Source organism: Pan troglodytes, chromosome 10 (assembly GCF_028858775.2).
Source record: "Pan troglodytes isolate AG18354 chromosome 10, NHGRI_mPanTro3-v2.0_pri, whole genome shotgun sequence".
Lineage (NCBI taxonomy): Eukaryota > Metazoa > Chordata > Mammalia > Primates > Hominidae > Pan > Pan troglodytes.
The window spans coordinates 15263506-15288372 of record NC_072408.2 but is presented as its reverse complement, the minus strand read 5'-3'; the positions used below and the strand labels follow the sequence as shown (position 1 = coordinate 15288372).

At 40.8% G+C, this 24867-nt stretch overlaps 1 protein-coding gene across 4 annotated transcripts in view; it reads right to left on the bottom strand.

Moving 5' to 3' along the window:
• CLEC4A (C-type lectin domain family 4 member A) overlaps positions 1-24867 on the bottom strand; it is a 38728-nt gene that overhangs the window by 8905 nt on the left and 4956 nt on the right. For 3 of the 4 annotated variants that reach the window (XM_054663034.2, XM_054663032.2, XM_063785444.1), the window contains 5 exons: positions 24185-24307; positions 22156-22319; positions 5726-8779; positions 4026-4142; positions 339-437 (listed from right to left, as the gene is read on the bottom strand). In XM_054663034.2, the coding sequence (XP_054519009.1) occupies positions 339-437; positions 4026-4142; positions 5726-5807 (298 nt within the window). In that variant the 5' untranslated portion in view covers positions 5808-8779; positions 22156-22319; positions 24185-24307. The remainder of the gene's footprint in view (positions 1-338; positions 438-4025; positions 4143-5725; positions 8780-22155; positions 22320-24184; positions 24308-24867) is intronic. The other variant, XM_063785445.1, reaches the window with a different exon arrangement.

Sequence of the window (24867 nt, the reverse complement as noted above, 5' to 3'; positions counted from 1 at the left end):
TCCTGCCTCAGCCTCCCGAGTAGCTGGGATTACAGGTGTGTACCACCATGCCTAGCTAATTTTTGTGCTTTTAGTGGAGATGGGGTTTCACCATTTTGGCTAGGATGGTCTCGATCTGTTGACCTCGTGATCCACAAGCCTTGGCCTCCCAAAGTGCTGGGATTACAGGCGTTAGCCACCATGCCCAGCATGTCCTAGATATTTGTACATTTGTAGCTTAAATTATTGTGAGACTCAACTTTTCAGTATGATCTACCTGGGAATCTTACTGGAAATACTGATTTGGGATCCTTACATAGTACATTCAGCAACTGAATTCTAGGCACATTAATTTTTACCTTCCACGGGCATATTTTTTTTCACACACTCCAATGTTGTATGAACCAGCTCTTTTGTAGTCTTTTTTTCAAGAAGCTGAGAATATTTTTGAAAGAAAACTGGAAAAGAGAATAAAGACCATTTATTTTCCTGGTAGCATTATGACTTTGCTCTTTATCGTTACTTTCTTGCATTCTTTATTGAAATAAAACTTACAAATGCCCTATTACTTGAGTAGAGGGAAAAGATTTCCCATACTGAAACTATGGATATCTCTAGGAACAGCTGAAAGATCAGTAGTTGGAAGAGGACACAACAGTTCCATCATAATGGATCTAAAGGGACTCCACATTCTCCTTCAATACTTAATATAAGATGCATGCAAAGGCTAACTCTTGGGGGTGCGGGGATGCAGGGCAATAAACACTTGTATTTAAGGATGTGCGCACCCTGGGACTTTGGAGCAGATGGGAGAGGGGCAAATTAATTCTGAGGAGTTCTGGGTTACCTTGAAGAATGGAGAATTTTAAAAAGAACCCCACATGGAGCAAGAGGGCATTATTTTCTTCCTCTTCTCTCCATTACTCTCTCCATCCCAACTGGCTCTTACTCCTCAGCACACCAACGCTCTCATGTTTCTCCCAGTTTAAAACTAACCCACCTCTCCCTCTAGAAACTGAACTTTTGGCCGGGCACAGTGGCTCACGCCTGTAATCCCAGCACTTTGGGAGGTCGAGGCAGGTCAGGAGTTCGAGACTAGCCTGGCCAAGATGGTGAAACCTCGTCTCTACTCAAAATACAAAAATCAGCTGGGCGCAGCGGCAGGTGCCTGTAATCCCAGCTACTCGGGAGGCTGAGGAAGGAGAATTGCTTGAACCTGGGAGGCGGAGGTTGCGGTGAGCTGAGATTGCGCCACTGCACTCCAGCCTGGGTGACAGAGCAAGACTCCATCTCAAAAAAAAAAAAAAAAAAATTGAACTTTTTGTCTTTCCTCCCTATCTTTCATTTGTTCCTTGACCCATCATATTCTGGATTTTACTTCCACTATTTCACTAAAACCATCCCTAAAATGGATCCTCAGTAATATCCTAGGGTTACTTAGTCCTCTTCCTATTTGACTTCCTTAAAGGCTTGACCCCAATTGCCTTTCCCCTTAGCTCTTGGGACACTACTCTTTGTTGTTTTTGTCTTACCTTTCTTGCTGCTGCTTCTTACACTCTTTTATGAGCTCCGTTTCCTCCATCCACCTCTTTTAAAATGTAACATTTCCCAGAGTTCCATCCTTATCCGTCTTTCTCATACTAAGTTATCTCCGTGAGTGATATCATATATTCCCATGGCATCACCTGCTACCTCTATGTGAAGGACTTCCAAAGCTCAGACCTCTCTCCCTAAATCCAGACAAATGTGTCTCCCAGTAGACACATCCATTTGAGGTTCTCACAGTCATATAAAACTCAACATGCCCAAAACTTAAATCACCATCTTCCAACCCAAACCTGCTACTGATCCTATATTGTCCACCTCTTTGAAAAACTTAATGATTTCTGAGTTTACAAAGTCAGAATATTGGAGCCATACTTTACTTCTCTGGGTCCCTTATTTCCCAGAACTGAATATTCATCAAGCCTCTACCTCCTTTATCATTCAAAACTACTTCATCTTCTCTTTTTTCGCTAACACTAGCCATAGATCAGTCTGACAATATTTCTCAATTGAATTAATGAATTATCCTTCTAACCTCTCTTTCCCTCCAAATTTGTCCTCATTTATCCATTTCCCACACCTCTGTAAAAATCATGTTTCTATAAGTCCAATCCAATTATATCAATTCCCTGCTTAAAATTCTTCAATTTTCTCTATGACTGTGACATTGCAAAAATGGCCACAACTTTCAACATACCCTGTATCTACACTGCTTTGCAATGTGATTTTGCAGCTTCTTCAATCAAGAAATGTGGTCTATTTCTCCACCGCCTGGATCTGGGCTGCCTGTAAGACTTCTTCTGGCCAATAGAATGTGCAAGAGCAACTCTGCGCTAGTTCCAAGGTGAGATTTCAAAAGGCCTTGCTTACTTCCGCTCTCAGTCTTAAGAGCCTGCCAGTTGCCATGTGAACAAACCCAGGCTACCCTGATGAATGATAAGAGAAATGTGGCCAAATCTCTCCTGCCATTCCATCTAACATCCTTTTCCTCAGAAGCTAAGTTGCCTGTGGCCAGTACCCAACCACATATACATGAGTGAGTTCAGCCAGGACTGGGAAAATCTCCCAACTGACACCAGTCTCAATTGCCAAGCCACAGATTTATGAGCTAAATAAATAGTTGCTGTTTTAATCCACTAAGTTTTAGATTGGTTTATTAACCAGCAAAAGATAATTGATAAAATAACCTTTAGGAGGGAAAAAATCCAAACTCTTTATCATGATATACAGCAGTCTTCATGATCTGAGTCCTGTTTCTTTCTGCCACCTACAACTTCATTTCTTAGTTCTTTACTTAGCACCATATGTTCCAGTCATGCATACTTACGTTTCCCCAAATTCCATGCTCTCTCATATCTCTAGGTCATTCTTGGTACACACAGCTCTAGATGTCACCTCCTCCAGAAAGCCTACCTCAGCCTCTTGCACTTATTATACTTCTTAACTATACAACACTTACCATACAATGTTATAACCACTGGTTCATTTTATCATTCTCTAAATTTCTTGAGACCAGGGGCTGTGGCTCTGTCTTGACTCTCTGTCTGGCACAGTGCCTGACATACAGTAGATGGACAATACTTATGAAATGACCAAAGAAATTAATAAAGAATCTACCTAAATGTATACTGCTTTTTATGCCTTTTAAAAATTTTGAGCCAGGCGTAGTGACTCATGCCTGTAATCCCAGCATGTTAGGAGGCTGAGGTAGGCAGACTGCTTGAGCCCAGGAGTTCAGGACAAGGCCAGGAAACATGAGAAAACCGTGTCTCTACTAAAAATACAAAAAAAAAAAAAAAAAAAAAAATTAGCTGAGCATAGTGATGCACACCTGTAATCCCAGCTACTTGGGAGGCTGGGGTGGGAGAATCGCTTGAACCTGGGAGGTGGAGGTTGCAGTGAGCCAAGATTGCACCAATGCACACCAGCCTGGGTGACAGAGCCGGGGGGAATAAAACTCAACAAATGCTGAAAGCCAAAGATACGCAGCAATCCACCTAATTTGCTAAATTGACTTTTAGATCCCACACAGTCTTGAGCAGGGCAGGAATAATCAGAGTAAAAGCCAGTGGAGAACTCTTCCTGAAATATTTCTTCCCATCTCCTTGTTGTCTACCTGCTCATCCCAAAACATAAATGTCTGTGCATTCAAATCAGACTGGCCTGATAAATGCTACCAAGGAAATATAGATTTGTCCTCACTTACATAGTGTCTAGTATAGAGATGATGCCCCATAGATTTCACTCTACAACACAAATACATACACCCACATTTATGCTTCAGTTTCTCTAAATGAGAAGGGATTCCATTATTTTTACAGGACAGTAACTAAATCCAAATAAAGAGCAAAATTCACAGTGGATTCCCATGAATTATGTCTCCCCAGAGAAAATTTCATTTCAGATTTCTGGATAAGCTCATTTTCAAAAGTCAGTTTTTAAAGGATACCCTCTGTTCATGGACAGCAGATATTGCTTATTGGTTCAGTTGGCATACTTACTGACAAAAGCAATAAAGAATGAGATTGCCAATAGCAGGAAAAATATCAACAGTGAGGCACAAGGCAGCTTGGGGAACCCGGCATTACTTTTGTGAGGGGCAGTCCTCTCCTTGGAAGCTGAAGAAGAAGCCAAATTAGTTTTATCAGTAATAAGTTTGGTCTTTACTTCCTCTTCTTCCTCCTCCTCTTTCTCTCCCTTTTCTTGGATGACACTCAGTTACTAACGGTATGACATTTGAAATCACATGAGAATAGGAATAGAAAGGATATAATAACATTCACTGTAGAAACTTTAGAAAATACATAAAAGTACAAATTCCTACAATTGAGGATAACTGTTATGCCATATAACTTATAATATACCATAATATTTTGGCATATATCTTTCTAGCAATTTTTTGAATGTATATATACACATATGCAAATTTTCCCACGATTGACATACCATGAATACTGATTTCTGACCTATTATTTTCCTTTACACTGTATCATGAACATTTTTCATACCATTATATTTTCTTCTTTAACACTCCTTATTATGGTTGCATAGTATTTCATCATATATTTAAATAATGGTTTCCAACTTTAAATAATGCTATAGCAAATAAATCTTTATAATCATTCCTCATCACATGTTTAGAATAAAGTCAGTCTTTTTAGTTACCATCTCATGGTTAGGAATCACTTTCTTCGAAATGATGGGGGAAAAAAATTCAGTATTATATAATATGATTACATATTTAGTAAAATACATATGCACATTATATGTATTTGTATGTGGAAGGATATTCACTAAATTGCAAATTATGATTTTCTCTAGATGATAAGAGTAATTATAATTCAAATATCTGTGTACCTCTGGTTAATTTTTTCTACAATGAACATTAATACTTGTGTAATAAAGAAATTATATAAAGTTTTTAAAGAGAAAAAATTTCCCTAAGTGCTCTCCACACCTTCACAGAGGTATTTTAGAAAGCGTAACTATAATCCTGACCTCTTCCCCCATAGTTTCTTGTACTCTATATACATTCTTTTCTCTCTTTTGCTCTATACTTGAGATATCACACATGACACCCAAATCACCTTGCATCTACTCCCAAACGTAACAGAGTCTGTCTCAGAGATGCAACACGCAATAGGTTCTCTGATTTCAGAAAAAGTTTCCTGGAGATTTAAGAGACTTTCTTTGTAGACTTTCTAGTCTTTCATTTGCAAAGGCCTTTTGTTACATTTCCATCCATTACCAACAAATATACCCTCACCACTGTCCACCCAAACTCTTTCCCTCTAACTGATCAAAAAACAAATCTCACAAATTCATCAGGACCCCCTGCATCTGGATTGATGGTTTCAGAAGCTGTACTCAATCTCTTAACCCCAGCCCCACTCAGCCTCAGAAAACACAGGGGCATCAGAGCACTCGCCTTAGCTCAGAACTGGAGTGGATTTCTCTCACCTCTGTTTCAGTAAGCAGAGTGGAGGCTGAAGAGAGGGGCACAAAATCTTTTCTTCTCCACAATACAAATGTACACCCCGTAATGCGTATCTGCAGGCCACTCAATCTTCTGGGACTCTTGTGTTTCCCAGACACACTCAATCAGACAACCAGCAACTGACAACACCTATGCCTTATTCATAAACCCTCTCCTCATCCTTCACCTCGTCATTCACTCTGACCCCTAGAAAATGATCTTTACCTGCAGAAGAGGCTGTGTTGATGCCTGAGGACTTGAATTCATTTTTGAACCTCACTTCAGCATAAGTGATTTCCGAAGTCATAATGGGAAGAGACCTTCTGCTTTCTTCAGAAAATCTGTTTCAAATCTTTCTTAAAACATCTTATAAACAGGAACCAAACATGGTGGTAAATTACCTCCTTCCTTTCACTCAACTAGTGGAGAGCAGAGGCACCAGATAGGCACATATCCTCAAGAGGGGTCTCATGAGAACTAAGAACCACAATAAAAACTAAAAACCGCAGTTCACAGAAGCCCTTTCTTCAGGACCAGTATAGTGAGAATCACAGCCTTGAAACAAATGCAAGCAAATGCAATAAAAGTGGGAACTCAAAGGGTTGTGGAAAGAGGAAGAAAAATAAAAGAAGAACCAAGCAATTAGAGTCTTTCTGGAGAACTGCGTTTTTCACCAGTAAAAAATACAATTTCTGTGCTTCCACACACAAATGTAATTACTTTTGACCAAACAACCTGAACAAAGACTTATGTTGCATTCATCTCATCACTTTTGTCTGATCAGGCAACTTGTTAGTACCACATTCTAAGAGTATCATTGACACAAAACTCACATATCAGCTTCCCCACCTTCAAGAATCAGTTTCCTCTAGCATGGTGGGGATGGTAAAGTTTAAACCCCATGTCTTCTGAAGCTGTTCCTCCATGCTCTCTGTGTTTCCTTGTTGGTAACTAACTCTATCAAAAGTCTGCATTCATCTTGCTAGAATCTCCAGAAAGCAGCTCCCTTTACTGGATGTTGGAGGAGAGGGAAGGCCAGCCTTTATTCCACGCTTCCCTAACCTTTTAATCCCCACACCACCTCCAATATATATGACTATTTTTTAACAGTTAGGAGAATTATATAGAATCACAGTATAGAAGGGGATAAACTTAAACAAAGTACTAAATATGACTTTTTCCAAAGGCCTAGAAGAAAACACTCCAAATATTAAATCCTTCATGTGGAATCTCTCCATAGACATGCTCCCAGCTCACACCTGGATTCTCTGCCCTCAACTCTCCGCAAATGATCCTCCTTTTAATCTCCCCCAGCTGATTCCTTCTCCTGCATAACACACATGCATACATGCATGCACACACACACAAACACACACGTCTATATTTCTATATTATTTCTATATCTAAATATATTGAACACCATGAGTTCACACTAATTCCTCTAATTCCAATCTAACACCACGGGTTTCATTCTAGTTTTCTCCCTTCCCACATTCCTAACTCCTTTCTGTGACAGTAAGAAACCTGCTTTCATTGTCTTTCACTTATTCCTTATTTGATCAATCTCCTGGATGTCGTCAATCTCCCACCTGCTAAGATGTCCCTCTCTTCCTAGTTGGGCTCTGACTCCCCAGTCCAAGCCACCATCCCCTGCGCGGATGCCCTCCCTCCTCACTCTGAGAGTGCCGGCAAAGGGCCAGCCCACTCCCCACCCCCATGAACATCCCCCAACAAACATCCCCCTCACCCTGCCAAGGCTCTGACTCCCTGTGCTAGGCCATTCCTCTGCAGGAAAGCCCTCCTCACTCTGCTTGCACTCTGATTCCTGATGCTGGTCCCCTAGTCACCACTTAGACCCCCTTAGGTTCTAATGCTCCACACAAGGTCACCCTATGGGTGGAAGCCCTCCTCACCCTGGAGGGGTCTGATTTCCTCACTGGGCTATCCTACCACATGGACCACCTCCTTATCCTGCTAAGTTTCTGAAACCCACACCAAGTCCACCCTCTGCATAGAAGCTTTCTTCATCCTGCTTGGGCTCTGACACTCCATGCAGGTCCTCCATCCCCCAGCAATAATGTCCATCTTACCCTACTTAGGATCTGAGCTCCCTCACTGGGCTACCCCACCACATGGACACCCTCCTTATCATGCTTGGTCTCTGAAACCCACACCAGGTCTACCCTCTGCAAGGATGCTCTCTCTCCTCATCCTGCTTAAGTGCTGAGTCCCAACCCCAACTGGGCCAACACTAGGCATGGGTGCCCTCCTCACCTCTCCCACATGCTGACATACATACCAGGCTGGCCCTAGAGTACTCTGCTCAGCCATTTGCGACTCTGACTCCCTATAGAAGGTAACCTCATACATGGATGCCCTCCTCACCCTGCTTGCACTCCAACTCACTGCACCTGACTATCCCACCACATAGATGCCTTCTTTACCTCTCAGACTCTGACCTCTCACATCAGGCTACCCCTACTATGGACACCCTCCTCAATCTTATCCTCTGACACCCTGCACTGGGCCATGGCCAGGAGTGGACATCTCCTCGCTCTGGTTCCCCATGCCAGGACACTTTCCCACCCCTAAGGGATGTTCTTCTCACTCTGCTTGGGCTCCAGAACCACTGTCAAGCCAATACCCTGCATAGTCACCCTTCTCACCCTGCTAAAGCTCTCCCCCTGTGCCAGGCCACTGCTGCTCTCCCAGCCACCTCACCATAGACACCTATCTTGCTACTGCTTTATTTAGAATCAAATTATTTAGTAAGAAAAGGGAAAGGGGAATGACAAAGCATAAGGGAAGGATAAGGGAATTTTAAATTCTCCACAAATTAATGATTGGACCTAACCAGCACGTGCACGTAGACAGGTATACATGCACACATATTCCCTGAAATAACAATCGTTGATTCTCAGAGTCTTTACAATCTAAGCTCATAATTAGAAAGCAAACCATATTCCTAAAACTATAGCTCTCTCCCTGGAATAAGTCACATTATAACTGGATTACACTGTATCACCAACAACCCCAAAATCCAAGTGGCTTACAACAACAAACATGTATTTCTCACTCACATTACACTTGTGCTTAGGGCCACCTTGGAGTTGATTGCAACTCTGCTTGGCTCCTCTCCAAGTGTTTTCTCATTCTGGAAGCTGAGATCACAGAATAGCTCCTTGTAAGCTGAACCATGTAGTAGCATCCTTTATTCAGATAAGGTGTACGTTGTATTTGCTCTGATTCTGTTGGCCAATGCAAGTTACCTGAACAAACCTGCAAGTGAGACAGGGAAACATACTTTGTCTACAGAAAGACATGTCAAGGGTATCAAAGTTTAATCCTTTCACAAAGGAGAACACAGACATTTGGAAACAATAATAGAATCTATCCCCTTATCCCTTTAAATTATTTATCCAAGAGATCTCTTGGGCAGTGATCTCCAAAATGGGGCACAAGTACCTTAGGCAGTATAAAAGAGGATCTGCTAAGGCACAGAGAAAAAACACTAAAACATCTATTTACATTTATTTAAAGTTTTAAGGAAGATAAGCTTTACTAGTATTGATTGCATGTCATGTGTGGTATGGTACCTATTATGAGGGAAGACTGGAAGTTCCACAACTCTGAGAGGCTGACAGTGTGCCTTCACTTGTTCGTTCACTCTCTGAATATTGCATCATGTTGCAGTTAACCTGGGTAATAAAGAATTTGCCTGGATTTTGTTCCCACTTCCTGGAGGTAGCCTTTAAATCCTTGGAATTTTCCAAATAATAGGATTGTCTTTGTTATTCATGGTGGGCCCGTATATCTCATGCTAATGAGGTCTCTCATGATGGGCTCTAAGATAGTTTATGCTAAGAAGGTGATTCAGGGTGGGGTTGGCCATGCCGGAAAGACCAGTCATGTGATTGGCGCATTGAAGCCCTGAGCCATGTTATATCAGCCCAGGTGGGGAAGGGAAGCTAGAGACTGTGTTCAACTTGTGACCAATGGTTCAATCAATCATGCCTACATAATGGACCCCAGTAAAAACTCTGGGCATTGAAGCTCCCCTGGTTGGCAATACTCTGTGTATTATCACACATTAAAGTTCTAAGAAAGTGATATATCAATGGGGTCAATGAAAATTTCCATTTAGGACCCTCTCAGGCCTTACCCCACGCATCTCTCCCTCTGGCTGGTTCTGATTTGTATCCTTTTGCTATACTAAAACTGCAATCATAAGCATGGCACTATCCTGAGTTCAGTGAGTCATTCTAATAAATCATAAAACCTGAAGGGATCATGGGAACCCCCAAATTTATAGTCAGTTGATCAGGAGTGAGGACACCCCTGGGAACCCCTGAACTTGTGGCTGATATCTGAAGTAATGGCAGTCTTATGAAGGGCGTGCCCTCAACCTGTGAAATTTGGCCTAAGTCCAGGTAGTTGATATCAGAAGTCAATTTAATAGCTCAGTATTGTTAATTTCATGAAAACAAGATATTCGTTAGACTATTTATATTGATATGATGGCAAGTGACCATTCTGTTCACTGTGAAATTAATCTCAGTATTTAGAAGTAAGGATGGAGTAAATAGGGCACTTTTATTTTTAAAGTTTTTTTACTGTTTGATATTTTATAAGCATGTATTTCTTTCATAATAAAAAGACACAGGCTAGGCATGGTAGCTCATGCCTGTAATCCCAGCACTTTGGGAGGCCAAGGCGGGTGGATCACCTAAGGTCAGGGGATCGAGACCAGCCTGACCAACACGGTGAAACCCCATCACTACTAAAAATACAAAATTAGCCAGGCGTGGTGTGCATGCCTATAAGCCCAGACACTAGGGAGGCTGAGGCAGGAGAACCACTTGAACCTGGGAGGCAGAAGTTGCAGTGAAGTGAGATCGCACCATTGCACTCCAGCCTGGGCAACAGTAGCGAAGCTCTGTCTCAGAAAACAAAAGCAAACAAATAAAAAATCTATCTTATTTTCACCAAAGATGAGACTAAGACCATTTTTGCAGCAAGGCTAGCTAATTCAGCTGGTATTAGCTTAGTGTTTTTGAGGTTCATCCATGTTATAGCTCATATCAGTTTCTCAGTCCATTAGTGTTGTTAACAACAAAATACCTGAGACTGGGTAATTTATAAAGAAGAGAAATTTATTTTCTCAGTTCTGAAGGTTGGGAAGCCCAAGATCAAGGCACCAGCATATTCAGTTATCTGGTGATGATTGTATCTTCTAAGGGGAGGAACTCCATGTCTTCACATGGCAGAAGGCAGATGGGCAAGAGATAGACCAGCAATGCATGATGCCTTTTTTATAGGAGCCTTAATTCCATCCACAAAGCCCTCATGGCCTAACCACCTCTAAAAGGGCCCACCTCTTAATATCATCACACTGGCAATACCTGAGTTTTGGATGATGATGTGGTTTGGATCTGTGTCCCCACCAAATCTCACATCAAATTATAATCCTCAGTGTTGGAGGTGGGCCTGGTAGGAGGTGACTGGATCATGGGGGTAGATTTCCCCCTTGGTAGTGTCCTCGCCATAGTGAGTTCTCGTGAGATCTGGTTGCTTAAAAGTGTGTGGCACCTCACCCCTCTCTCTCTTCCTCCTGCTCTGGTCGTGTGAAGTGCCTTGCTCCCACTTTGCCTTCCACCATGATTGGAAGCTTCCTGAAGCGTCCTCAAAAAGCAGAAGCTGCTATGCTTCCTGTATAGCCTGCAGAACTGTAAGCCAATTAAAGCTCTTTTTCTTTATGAATTACCTAGTCTCAGGTTTCTTTTTTTTTATAGCAGTGCAAGAATAGACTAATACAGAGAGGGACACATCTAAACCACAGCAATCAGTAATTCATTCTTTTTTATGGACAAATAATATTCCATTGTATGTTGAATCTCAACCTGACAATGTAAATTATTAGCTTATCTTCACAGGTAGAAGACAAGAACAAGACCAGAAATCATCCCTCTGTCTACTCCCAGATGAATGCATAAATGACTTTTCTTTTACCCCCACTTTTCACATGTAAAATGTAGATTCATTGAGTGCTAATCAGAGCCTCACAAGAAAGTAACCACTTGCCTCCTTGTCTACTCTCCCTTGCCTTTTTTTTCCCCCTTTCCTTCTTCCCCTCCTGCTTGCTCTTTTCCCTTAAAATACTGAGGTCCTCAAAACCCTCTTTGGAAAAAGCACCAATCACAGATGCTCCTGTGATTTGTGTTTTGTTCCTGGGCATGCCCTCAACCTTGGCAAAATAAACCTGTAAATCAGTTGAGACCTGCCTCAGTCACTTTTTGGTTTACGCAAGTAATGGTTGTCATTCTTTTTGGCATCTAATTCTCCTTATGTTTGAAGAATATTCCCACTTTATGAAACAGAGCTCTTCATATTCTACAACAGCTGCAAATCCAGGCATTTGCTTTCAGAAATTGTACCATAAATACTTGAAAGCTATAGAAGTGAAATAGAGGAAATTTGAGATTTATTATCCAATCTGGTTGAAGCTGAAAAAAGAGAAAGCACGACTAGTATTAACAGATGGGACTTGGTAGTCCTTGCCATGCAATGACAAAATAGGCAAATTGAAACACATTGTCACCTAAAAAAAAGTTCCCATTGGAGACAAGCCTTTAAGAGCCCAAGCAGGCTGGGTGCGATGGCTCACACCTGTAATCCCAGCACCTTGGGAGGCCAAGGCAGGTGGATCACCTGAGGTCAGGAATTTGAGACCAGCATGGCTAACTGGTGAAATCCCATCTCTACTAAAAATACAAAAATTAGCCAGATGTGGTGATGAGCACCTGTAATCCCAGTTACTCAAGAGGCTGAAGCAGGAGAATCACTTGAACCCAGGAGGCAGAGGTTGCAGTGAGCCGAGATCGTGCCACTGCACTCCAGCCTGCGCAACAGAGAGATTCCACTTCAAAAAAAAAAAACAAAAACAAAAAAAAAGAAGAGCCCAAGCAACCCCAAGGGAAAGAATTTAAGAAGTGTGGAGTAGAATAGTTGCTTCTTATGGCACTGGATAACCCAAAGGAAGAGAGTAACAAACTCAATATATCCTAAATTCTTGACCCAAGGAAAAAACTGAAGACTAGAATTTCTATAACTATATTAAAAGAATTCTTTATTGCTTGTAGCTGCAGGCTGAAGAGACCAAAAGCCAAAGTTTTAGTTGGACTCGATGGTTAAAAATTGCAAATCCAGTTGAATTCAAGCTTTGCTATGTCTCCTAAGTGAAAACGAGAGGCTTGATTGTGATAAAATGTGATCTCAAGAACTGATAAAGAAATATATTGAGGATACCCATATATTGCCCAAAGCATCACAAACACTCCAAGTCCAAGAAGTTTCCTATCCCCACAAAAGCAGCAGGTATAGTGAGAGCCTGAAGTCACCCTCCGGTTATTTCCCAAATTCCTGTTGTCCAGAGTCCCCACACTGTCTCCCTGACCTGTGAAGTAAGGTCCATTATGATGGAAAACCAAATTGAAGCTCCTGAACTTCCCCTTCCTAGTAAAATAAAATCAAAAGCAGTAAAGCATCTATAATGAAATCACAAAGATTAGTACCACTAGCAAAGGATTCAAAACTGAAGCATAAGCAATTCCTATTATATTCTTGATTTAAATCACTCATCTTGCCAATACAGATGGGTCATAAACAATGGGAGTAGTTGATCATACATTTAATCAGGAGGTGACTCCAATTTTAGCTGCTTTCCAAATGCGAGGTCTAGAGCAAGTCAATACAGTAGTCGGCCCTTAATGTATACCTATTAATGGCCAGGTACGATGACTCACGCCTGAAATCCTCACACTTTGGGAAGCCAAGCAGAAGGATCGCTTGAGTCCAGATCTTTGAGACCAGCCTGGGCAACATAGTGAAACCCCACTTCTACAAAAATAAAAAATAAAAATTAGACCGGGTGCGGTGGCTCACACCTGTAATCCTAGCACTCTGGGAGGCCGAGACAGGTGGGTCTTTGAGGTCAGGAGTTCAAGACCAGCCTGGCCAACATGGTGAAATCCTGTCTCTACTAAAAATACAAAAATTAGCCAGGCAGTAGTGGTGCACACCTGTAATCCCAGCTACTTGGGAGGCTGAGGCAGAAGAATCGCTTGAGCCTGGGAGGCAGAGGTTGTGGTGAGCCGAGATCACACCTGCACTCCAGTCTGGGTGACAGAGTGAGACCCTGTCTCAAAAAATATATATATAGATTAAAAATTAGCCAGGCATGGTAGCACACACCTATAGTCCCAGCTTCTTAGGAGGCTGAGGTGGGAGGATCACTTGAGCCCAGGAGGTTGAGGCTGCAGTGAGTTGTGATCGTGTCACTGCACTCCAGCCTGGACAACAGGGCAAGACTCTGTCTAGAAAAAATTAAATATATATATATGACATATATGTATATTATCTGGTGGATATTATTTCTTCCAGTTAATAAATAAGCAAAAAAATCATCATCAAATTGCTTTTCTCCTGGCAGAAACAATATACCTTCATCATCTTCAGACCTATATAACTCTTCAGATCTATATAACTCTTTCAATCTGGCCTACCATTTATCCTGCAGAAAACTTAAACATCTCACTGTTTTACAGGATATCCTGCTGGTTCACTCCATTGATGATATCCTACAGATGCTACAAGGAAAGCAGGACAATACAGTACCCTAGATGCCTTGGTAAGCCTCATGCCATTGAAGTCCTGGTCTATCAGGCAGTGGTTCTCAGTGTGGTCCTAAACCAACAGCATCACCTGGGAACTTGTTAGAAATGCATATTCTTAGGCTCCACCTTAGATGTACTGAATCCATCATTTTGAGAATCGGGCCCAAAAATTGGTGTTTTAACCAGCCCTTCAGTTGATTCTGATTGATGTCTGGGGCACTTAAATATCCCCTCCAAAATATCAAATAATGTGCCATTTTAAAAGGCAGGATTCATAGGCCTCTTTGGATTTTTAAGGCAATATATTTCACATTTGGGTGTTCAAACATATTTGCCAGAAAATTGAAAAGCTTCCAGGATTTGGTGACATACTGAAAAGGCTGTTCAGGTGGTCCAGGCCACAGGTAGACAGTCTGCACTTAGCCCTAATAAACTAGCGGTGCTTGAACCCTCTTTGGCAAATCCATGCAGATTGGAGCCTAAAGCAAACCAACCCGGAGATTGGTAGGAGAATTCAAAGGAGGCCAGTAGGATAGTTCAGAGGAAATCATTCCCTCTCAGCGAGTAATTGGTCTATTCTTGAGAAATGCTATTGGGTCCTCAGTGAATCAGAATATGGCAACATGGGACAACAGGTAAAGATGCAACTTGAGGTAACCTTCATGAGCTGAGAGTCATCTAACTGGAGTAGAAAATCATTAGATGCAGTAATGGCTAAGGGTTTGGATTTAAATACACACAAAAATGAGGAAACAAAGCCTTGGACAAGCACTAAGCAGGGAGCTGGAATTGAGACTTCCATATAATTCATAATTTTTGCAAAACTGTAAATTAAGCGAAAAGTAAACTAGAAAGAGTTCAGCAGTAATACCTCTCCCTGGGCTTTGGGTGAAAAAAGAAAAATTCGTAGGAAAGTACAAGGTGAGTCTACAATATTTTGTTCCATCAGAAATAAAGGAATTGGCCGGGCGCGGTGGCTCACGCCTGTAATCCCAGCACTTTGGGAGGCTGAGGCGGGTGGATCACGAGGTCAGGAGATTGAGACCATCCTGGCTAACACGGTGAAACCCCGTCTCTACTAAAACTACAAAAAATTAGCCGGGCGTGGTGGCGGGCGCCTGTGGTCCCAGCTACTTGGGAGGCTGAGGCAGGAGAATGGCGTGAACCCGGGAGGCAGCGCTTGCAGTGAGCCGAGATCACGCCACTGCACTCCAGCCTGGGCGACAGAGCAAGACTCCATCTCAGAAAAAAAAAAGGAATAAAGGAATTGCTCAAACATTAATGCAAGTACGTCAAAAAGCAACAAATTAGCTTGAAGGCTACTAGCCAATTTTAGGGCAATTTGAGAACCGTATGGACTCCTCTTTTGTAGGTATCATATCTTCACCTTTTACTTCAGCTCTTGCTACAGAAACCAGCCTCGGGCAAGTGCAACCTGATAACACCTTGCCTCAGCCAACCATGAATCTCTTGCTTTCCGTCCCAGGGCTCCTCTGACATTACAAGTACGGATGCCCCCTGTACAGAACAAACCTGAAACTGTGCAGGTGCCAACACACCATGAGGAAACCCTGATCCAATGATGGAAGGAAGCTAGTGGATAAATTGTCCCCTCTTTTATCACTTGGGGACACAATTTTAAGGTGCATTCTACATAGCTCCTCAGAGCTCCAGAAGAATGGAGTCTCAGTTGCCCAAAGCAGTAACCAACTTAGTAATGCACCTTTGTATTAGCTTTCCCTCTTCCCCATTTAACTCTTCTAGTCTCTCATTCCTGTTAGGCGATAAGAACCTGGGTAGGGGGTGAGACGACAATAAGATCCAAGAAGAGAGAAATCTGAAAGGTGAGCAGATTGCTACAACTGCTTTATTCTGAGGTTTGCTAATTCTGAGCATGGGCAGGAGGCTGAGAATCTGGTCTTTGTACCCGCAGATGGCTGCTGCTAGGGGACAAAAAAGCCATTGAAGCTTTTGGTAGAGCTTTAAGGAGACTTCAAGTACATTGCTAATTTCTCCCTAGAACGTTTTCTGAATTTAAAGACTGTACAACTCAACACTAAAACAAAAACAAATCACCTAAGCAGAAAGCCAAATTTGTCAAAATGTCAACAATTGTTAAATATGGACAATGGACCAACAACGATAGACTGGATTAAGAAAATGTGGCACATATACACCATGGAATACTATGCAGCCATAAAAAATGATGAGTTCGTGTTCTTTGTAGGGACATGGATGAAACTGGTAACCATCATTCTCAGCAAACTATCGCAAGGACAAAAAACCAAACACCACATGTTCTCACTCACAGGTGGGAACTGAACAATGATTACACATGGACACAGAAAGGGGAACATCACACTCTGGGGACTGTTGTGGGGTGGGGGGAGGGGGGAGGGATAGCATTAGGAGATATACCTAATGTAAATGACGAGTTAATGGGTGCAGCACACCAACATGGCACATGTATACATATGTAACAAACCTGCACGTTGTGCACATGTACCCTAAAACTTAAAGTATAATAATAATAAAATAAAATAAAATATGGACAATGGATATATGGGTATTAACTGTATCATTCATTCAACTTCTTTTGAAAATATTCATGATAAAAAGTGGAAGGGAAAATCCCAGTTCTCTGTGTATGTAAGTTTGGAGTACGAACTTATATTATCTATGATATATGTAATTCTGGAGTACAAACTTATATGACTTAGGATATAAAGGAAACTCTGAGCCAGGAATTTAACTTAAAATTAGGTCTCAATCTGATAATAACCCTGAGGACTTAGAAAAGGCAAATGCAAAACCATTCTAAAGAAATACTCCCACAACTGAGGTAGAACAGGATTGCCCATAAGGAAAACACACTAAAGACAAACTCACAACTAAAACTTAAACACATGACAACACATGAAAAAAAAAGATAGTAAATAAATATATGAAAAGAGCACAATCTCACTGTAGTAAGAGAAATGAATATATTTTTCACCCAATATATTAACTAAATATTTTAAAAATAAACTGTTGACAAAATAGAGAAACAAACAGCCTCAGAATTTATATTAAGTATATGAATTAGGCAGAAGATAATATAGAAATAAATCTATCAAAATTTTAAATGTTGGGGGAGGGAGGAAGGGAGACAAGGGTTGAAACATTACTGGATACTATGCTCACTACCTGAGTGATGGGATCAGTCATATCCGAAACTTCAGCATCACGCAATATACCCACGTAGGCCAGGTGCGGTAGCTCATGCCTGTAATCCCAGCACTTTGGGAGGCCAAGCTGGGCGGATCACCTGAGGTCAAGAGTTTGAGACCAGCCTGACCAACATGGAGAAACCCCATCGCTACTAAAAATACAAAATTAGCCGGGCATGGTGGTGCATGCCTGTAATCCCAGCTACTCAGGAGGCTGAGGCAGGAGAATTGCTTGAACCCAGGAGGCGGAGACTGAGGTGAGCAGAGATTGCACCATTGCACTCCAGCCTGGGCAACAAGAGCAAAGCTCTGTCTAAAAAAAATAAATAAATAAAAATATACACACACACACACACACACACACATATACACTCACATAACAAACCTGCACATGTACCCCCTGAGTCTAAAAAAAAAAGTTGAAGTTTTTTTTATTTTAATTAATCGCATTTCACCCACCAAGTCCATTTCTGGGGAATCTATCCTTTAAATTTTTCATTTAAGTATATATTATATGTAAAAGATGTTCAGTGTAAAATTTAGTGTCAAAAATGTCGGAAATGTTACTATCAACAAGGACAGTGGTTAAATATATTACGGTACATCCATACATTAGAGAACCTGAATAGCTCTAAACATAAACTAAACATAAGCAAATACAAATGCATGGGCAAAGAAAGAACTTCAGAACATTATTAATTTTTTAAAAAATAATATAAACAATTTACATGTAATTTTTATTTTATTAAAGGATCTTTGCATAGGCAGATACACACAGAGAGAGAATGCTTTAAAAAATGTCTAGAAGGCCAGGTGCAGTGGCTCACACCTGTAATCCCAGCACTTTGGGAGGCTGAGGCAGGTGGACCATCTGAGGTCAGGAGTTCAAGGCCAGCCTGGCCAACATGGTGAAACCCTGTGTCCACTAAAAATACAAAAATTAGCCGGAGGTGGTGGTGCACGCCTGTAATCCCAGCTATTTGGCAGGCTGAGGCAGGAGAATTGCTTGAACCTGGGAGGCAGAGGTTGCAGTGAGCTGAGATCAGCCACTGCACTCCAGTGTGGGCAACACAGCCAGAGCCTGTCTCAAAAAAAAAAAAAAAAAAAAGATGTTGGGCCAGGCGCGGTGGCTCACACCCGTAATCCCAGCCCTTTGGGAGGCTGAGGCAGTGGATCACAAGGTCAGGAGATAGAGACCATCCTGGCTAACACAGTGAAACCCCATCTATACTAAAAATACAAAAAATTAGCCAGGCATGGTCGTGGGCACCTGTCGTCCCAGCTACTCGGGAGGCTGAGGCAGGAGAATGGTGTGAACCTGGGAGACGGAGCTTGTAGTGAGCGGAGATCACACCACTGCACTCCAGCCTGGACGACAGAGCGAGACTCCGTCTCAAAAAAAAAAAGTGTCTAGAAAGACGCACACAAAATTATTGACAATGGTTTACTTTGCAGAAGGGACTGAGGAGAGAAAAGGGCAAGCAAGGGGGGCACTCACACTGTTCCATATACTTTATCATGTCTTTATCATGTGACAAACACTGTATTAGGAGTTAGGGGATGGGGGAAGGAAGGGACATGATTCCTAATTTAAAAACCTGATGTCTAATAGAGAAGCATGTAAATAAATAATTTCAATACAATGGGAGAAGCACAAGACCCCGTTATACACTGTGCAGTGGTGGCACAAAAGAGAAAGAAGAGATGGTTTCTGCTTGAGCTTATGAGGGAAGGTTCTGTAGTGGATGAACAGGAACTTGGGAAAAAATATTTGAGGCAGAAAGACCAAAGGACGTAAAGGCACTGTAGTATGAAATAGTGCAGCATATAATTAGATCGGTCTGGCTGGAATATTAATACAAATATGGAGGTTTCCTTTTTATAAAACGAAGGTACAGAGGTAGGCCACAATCAATTCATTAATTATTATCTTTGACACTAGCATGTTGTCACTTTAGGTACAAATTAGTAAAGTTTTTTTTAACCTCTCTATGCCTCTGTGTCCTCGCCTGTGAAATATGGATAACCATATTTCACCCCAGAGGGTAAGAATTAAGAAATCCCAGAAGTAAGAATCCCAGGGGTTTGTGTGAAGATTGAGTGAGACAATCTTTATAAAGCACTTCGCTAGTCCCTAGCAAATGATCGGTGCTCAAAAAATACAGGATAAGAAGACAGTTGGTTTGGGGTTTCTTACTTATGTGAAAAGGTATATAGTATAAAAGCTATAAAAGGGGTTGAGCAGGATTACAAAGACAGAATAAGAATTTAAATCCTTACTATGGAATCAGTCTGAAATATGTTTCAGAAGCATGACTCCCTGTCATCCCTTACTCCCCGTTTCTCCTCTATCAGATGACTCTTCCTACTTCCTGTCCCAATCTTGGGGCATCTACCTCACTTCTAAGACAATAAAAAAAGAACTCCTGTCATTTCGCCCTTACACCATCCCATTACACACCTAGAGAGCCAGAATTAGAAGCAGTACTAGTACCAGCAACAAATATTTAAATGGCGCTTACCATATTCCAGGCCCTGTTCTAGGCACTTCAATTACTTTATATATTTTTTAGAGACAGTGTCTCACTCTGTCACCCCAAGCTGGAGTACAGTGGCACCATCATAGCTCACTGTAACCTCAAAATCCTGGGCTCAAGTGATTCTCCCACCGTAGGCTCCTAAAGCACTGGGATTACAGAAGTGAGCCACCATGCCCAGCTAAGCAATTTAATTTTAAAATTTATTTTACAGTCACAATATTCCATAGGCACTATTTTAATTTCATATATGAGGAAACTGAGGCAAACAAAGTTTAACTAATTTTTCCAAGGTCAAAAAGCCAGTAAGTGGCAGAGACAAATTTTGTAGCAAAGTAGTCTGTCTTCTCCCAAATCCAAGTTCCTGACCACTACTCTTTACTGCCCATTAATCCTCTATTATGGGTGGAGCTAGGAGGAGAGGGTGTCATTAAAATTAAGTATATTCCCCATTCAAGTATTTATTAAAGTATTAAAGTATGAAGAAGGGATCATTTGGTACTTCATTTTCTGCCTGCCCAAACAGCTATTTTTCTACATTCTCAACAAACTCTGGATCAGTTACAGGCTTAGACCCCATAGACTAAATGCCCCCATCCAGTCTTCATTTCTTTCTTTTTAAATGCTTCCCCTGTTCTCGTCCTATCTTAGATTGTTGAAAAAGAAAATAAAAAATAAAAAACAAATGCTTCCCCTGCCACCAGGAGTCTGAGCAAATTCCTACAACTATTTCAGTTGCTAGGAGGAGCATGCCCTCTAGTGGTCGCATGCTAATATGCAGCCAGATGCAGCACTGACACAAAGTGCTTCGATGACTTTTTTTTCCAATAATAGGTACGTTGGCAGAATACAAATAGTAGGAACAAAGAAAATGTTGAAAAGCAAGCCAAAAAATCCATAGTGGGTCTTAATGCATTATTTTGTTTAATTGAGGGGATGATGTTATCCTTAGATTGATGGGGCAGAACATGAAGTCACAATGGACAACTATTTCACTACTGGCTCAGATGCAGGCAATTTAAGTATACCAGAGCTTTTTTGAAAATATACCACCCTGTATTGTATGTCTTTGAAAAGGAAACTGAAGATGACAGTTCTAGCAAAATTTTGAAATAAATGTCAAACCATAAAAATGCTGTGAAAACCATCTATATAAACCCAGGCTAAGGACCCACAAGTAAATAAAATTCTCCCTCTTTCCTTCCTTTGAATATGTGACTGATGGAGAATATGTGATTGATGGAGAACTCCTGAACATTAGTCCTATAGTCACATATGTATTTCCTTCATGTACAATTCAGAGGCAATTTTAAAAATGGTTTTTGAAAAGGCTACAAAAAAACTAAAACATGAGCAAAGTGCAATGCAATTTTAGCCACTTATAATTAAAATGAGACAGTAAACTACCAAATGTATCAGCAGCTCTACTATATGGTACCTGGTGTTCCATCCCCAGGCCAAAAAGTCTATGTACCAAAGTAAAATCTGTCTTCATTACTACTTACTTGGTTCTCTCATATTGACTGGCTCTGAAGCACAAAAATGAGATTTTCTTCACTCAAAACCATACAATTGCATGGAAATTAAACAACCTGCTCCTGAGTGACTTTTGGGTAAACAATAAAATTAAGGTGGAAATCAAGAAATTCCTTGAAACTAATGAGAAATATACAATATACCAGAATCTCTGGGACACAGCTAAAACAGTTGTTAAGAGGGAAATTTATAGTGCTACATGCCCACATCAAAAGGTTAGAAAGATCTCAAATTAACAACCTAACACCACTCCTAGAGGAACTAGAGAAACAAGAGCAAACCAATCCCAAAGCTAACAGAAATCAAGAAATAACCAAAACCAGAGCTGAACTGAAGAAACTGAGAAGCAAAAAGCCATACAAAAGATCAAGAAATCCCGCAGTTTGTTTTTTACAACAACAAAGAAGATTAATAGACCACTAGCTAGACTAACAAAGGAAAAAAAAAAAAAAGCAGAAGATCCATATAAATACAATCAGAATGACAAAAGGGTTATTACCATTGGCCCCACAGAAATACAAAAAACCCTCAGAGACTATTATGAACACCTCTGCACACAAACTAGAAAACCTAGAAAAACTAGAAATGGACAAATTCTTGGAAACATGCAACCTCCCAAGATTGACCCAGGAAGAAATTGAATCCCCGAACAGATCAATAACAAGTTCTGAAACTGAATCAGTAATAAAAAGCCTACCAACCAGAAAAGGCCCAGGACCAGGTGGATTCACAGCCAAATTCTACCGGATGTATAAAGAAGAGGTTCCTGCTGAACTATTCCTACTGAAACTGTTCCAAAAATTTGAGGAGGAAGGACTCATCGCTAACTCACTCTCTGAAGCCAGTATCATCCTGATTCCAAAACCTGGCAGAGACAGAATAAAAAAGGAAACCAGGTCAATATCCTTGATGAGCATAGATGCAAAAATCATCAACAAAATACAAGCAAACCAAATCCAGTAGCACATCAAAAAGTTAATCCACCATTATCAAGCAGGCTTTATCTCTGGGATGCAAGGTTGGTTCAACATACACAAATCCATGAATGTAATTCACCACATAAAGAAAACTAAAAACAAAAGCCACACAATCATCTAAATAGATGCAAAAAAGGCTTTTGATAAAATTCAACATCTCTTCATGTTAAAAACCCTCAACACACTAGGCATTGAAGGAATATACCACAAAATAATAAGAACCATCTATGACAGACCCACAGCCAACATAATACTGAATGGGCAAAAGCTGGAAGCATTCTCCTTGCGAACTGGAACAAGACACGGATACCTACTCTCACCATTCCTATGCAACATAGTACTGGAAGTTCTAGGCAGGACAATCAGGCAAGAGAAAGAAACAAAAGGTATCCAAATAGTAACAGAGGAAATCAAATCATCTGTTTGCAGATGAGATGATTCTATACCTAGAAAACCCACAGTCTCTGTCCAAAAGCTTCTAGATCTGATAAACAACTTCAGTAAAGTTTCAAGATAGAAAATCAGTGTACAAAAATCCAACGTCCAAGCTGAGAGGCAAATCAAAAATGTAATTCCATTCAAAATGCCACAAAAAAAAAAAAATAAAATAAAATACCTAGGAATACAGCTAACCAGGGAGGTAAAAGATCTCTACAGCAAGTATTACAAAACACTGCTCAAAGAAATCAGAGATGACACAAGCAAATGGAAAAATATTCCATGCTCATGGATAAGAAGAATCAATATTGTTAAAATGGCCATACTGCCCAAAGCAATTTATAGATTTGATGCTATTCCTATCAAACTACCAATGACATTCTTCACAGAATTTTTTTGAAAACTATTCTAAAATTCATATGGAACCAAAAAAGAGCTCAAATAGCCAGGGCAATCCTGAGCAAAAAGAACAAAGCTGGAGGCATTGTGTTGCCTGACTTCAAACTATACTACAAGGCTACAATAACCAAAATAGCATGGTACTGGTACAAAAACAGACACATAGACCAATGTAACAGAATAGAGAGTCCAGAAATAAAGCTGCACACCTACAACCATCTTATCTTTGACAAAGTTGACAAAAACAAGCAATGAGGAAAGGGCTCCCTATTCAATAAATGGTGCTGGGATAACTAGCTAGCGATATGCAGAAGATTGAAACTGGACCCCTTCCTTATACCGCATACAAAAATCAACTCAAGAGGGATTAAAGACTTAAATATAAAACATAAAACTATAAAAACCCTGAAAGATAACCTAGGAAATATCATTCTGGACATAGGAATGGGCAAAGATTTCATAAAGAATATGCCAAAACCAATTACAACAAAAACAAAAACTGACAAATGAAACGAAATTAAACTAAAGAGCTTCTGCACAGCAAAATAAACTATTCACAGAGTAAACAGACAACCAACGGAATGGGAGAATATATTTGTAAACTATGCATCTGACGAAGATCTGATATCCAGAATCTATAAACAGCAAATTAACAAGCAAAAAACAAACAACCCATTAAAAAGTGGGCAAAGGACAAGAACAGGCACTTTTCAAAAGAAGACACATGGCCAACAAGCGTATGAAAAATTGCTCAACATCGGCCGGGCACGGTGGCTCATGCCTGTAATCCCAGCACTTTGGGAGGCTGAGGCGGATGGATCATGAGGTCGGGAGTTTGAGACCAGCCTGGCCAAGATGGTGAAACCCCGTCTCTACTAAAAATACAAAAAACTTAGCCAGCCATGGTGGCACACACCTGTAGTCCCAGCTACTTGGGAGGCTGAGGCAGGAGAATCACTTGAACCTGGGAGGTGGAGATTGCAGTGAGCCGAGATCGTGCCATTGCACTCCAGCCTGGGTGACAAGAGCAAAACTCCATCTAAAAAAAAAAAAAAAAAAGAAAAGAAAAATTGCTCAACATCACTAATCATTAGAGAAACACAAATCAAAACGACAATAAGATACCATCTCACACCAGTCAGAATGGCTATTATGAAAAAGTCAAAATAACAGCTGTTGATGAGGCTGCGGGAAAAAGGGAACACTTATACACTGTTGGTGGGAACATAAATTAGTTCAGCCATTGTAGAAAGTAGCGTGGTGATTTCTCAAAGAACTTAGAACTACCATTCAACCCAGTAATCCCATTATTGGGTATATACCCAAAGGAATATAAATCATTCTACCATAAAGACACATGCATGCCGCATACGTATGTTCACTGAAGCACTACTCACAATAGCAAAGTCGTGGAATCAACCTAAATGCCCATCAATGGTAGACTGGATAAAGAAAATGTGGTATATATACACTATGGAATACTATGCAGCCATAAAAAAAGAAAAAGAACATGTCCTTGGCAGCAACGTAGATAGAGCTGGAGGCCACAAACCTAAGTGAACTAATGCAGGAATAGGAAACCAAATACCACATGTTCTC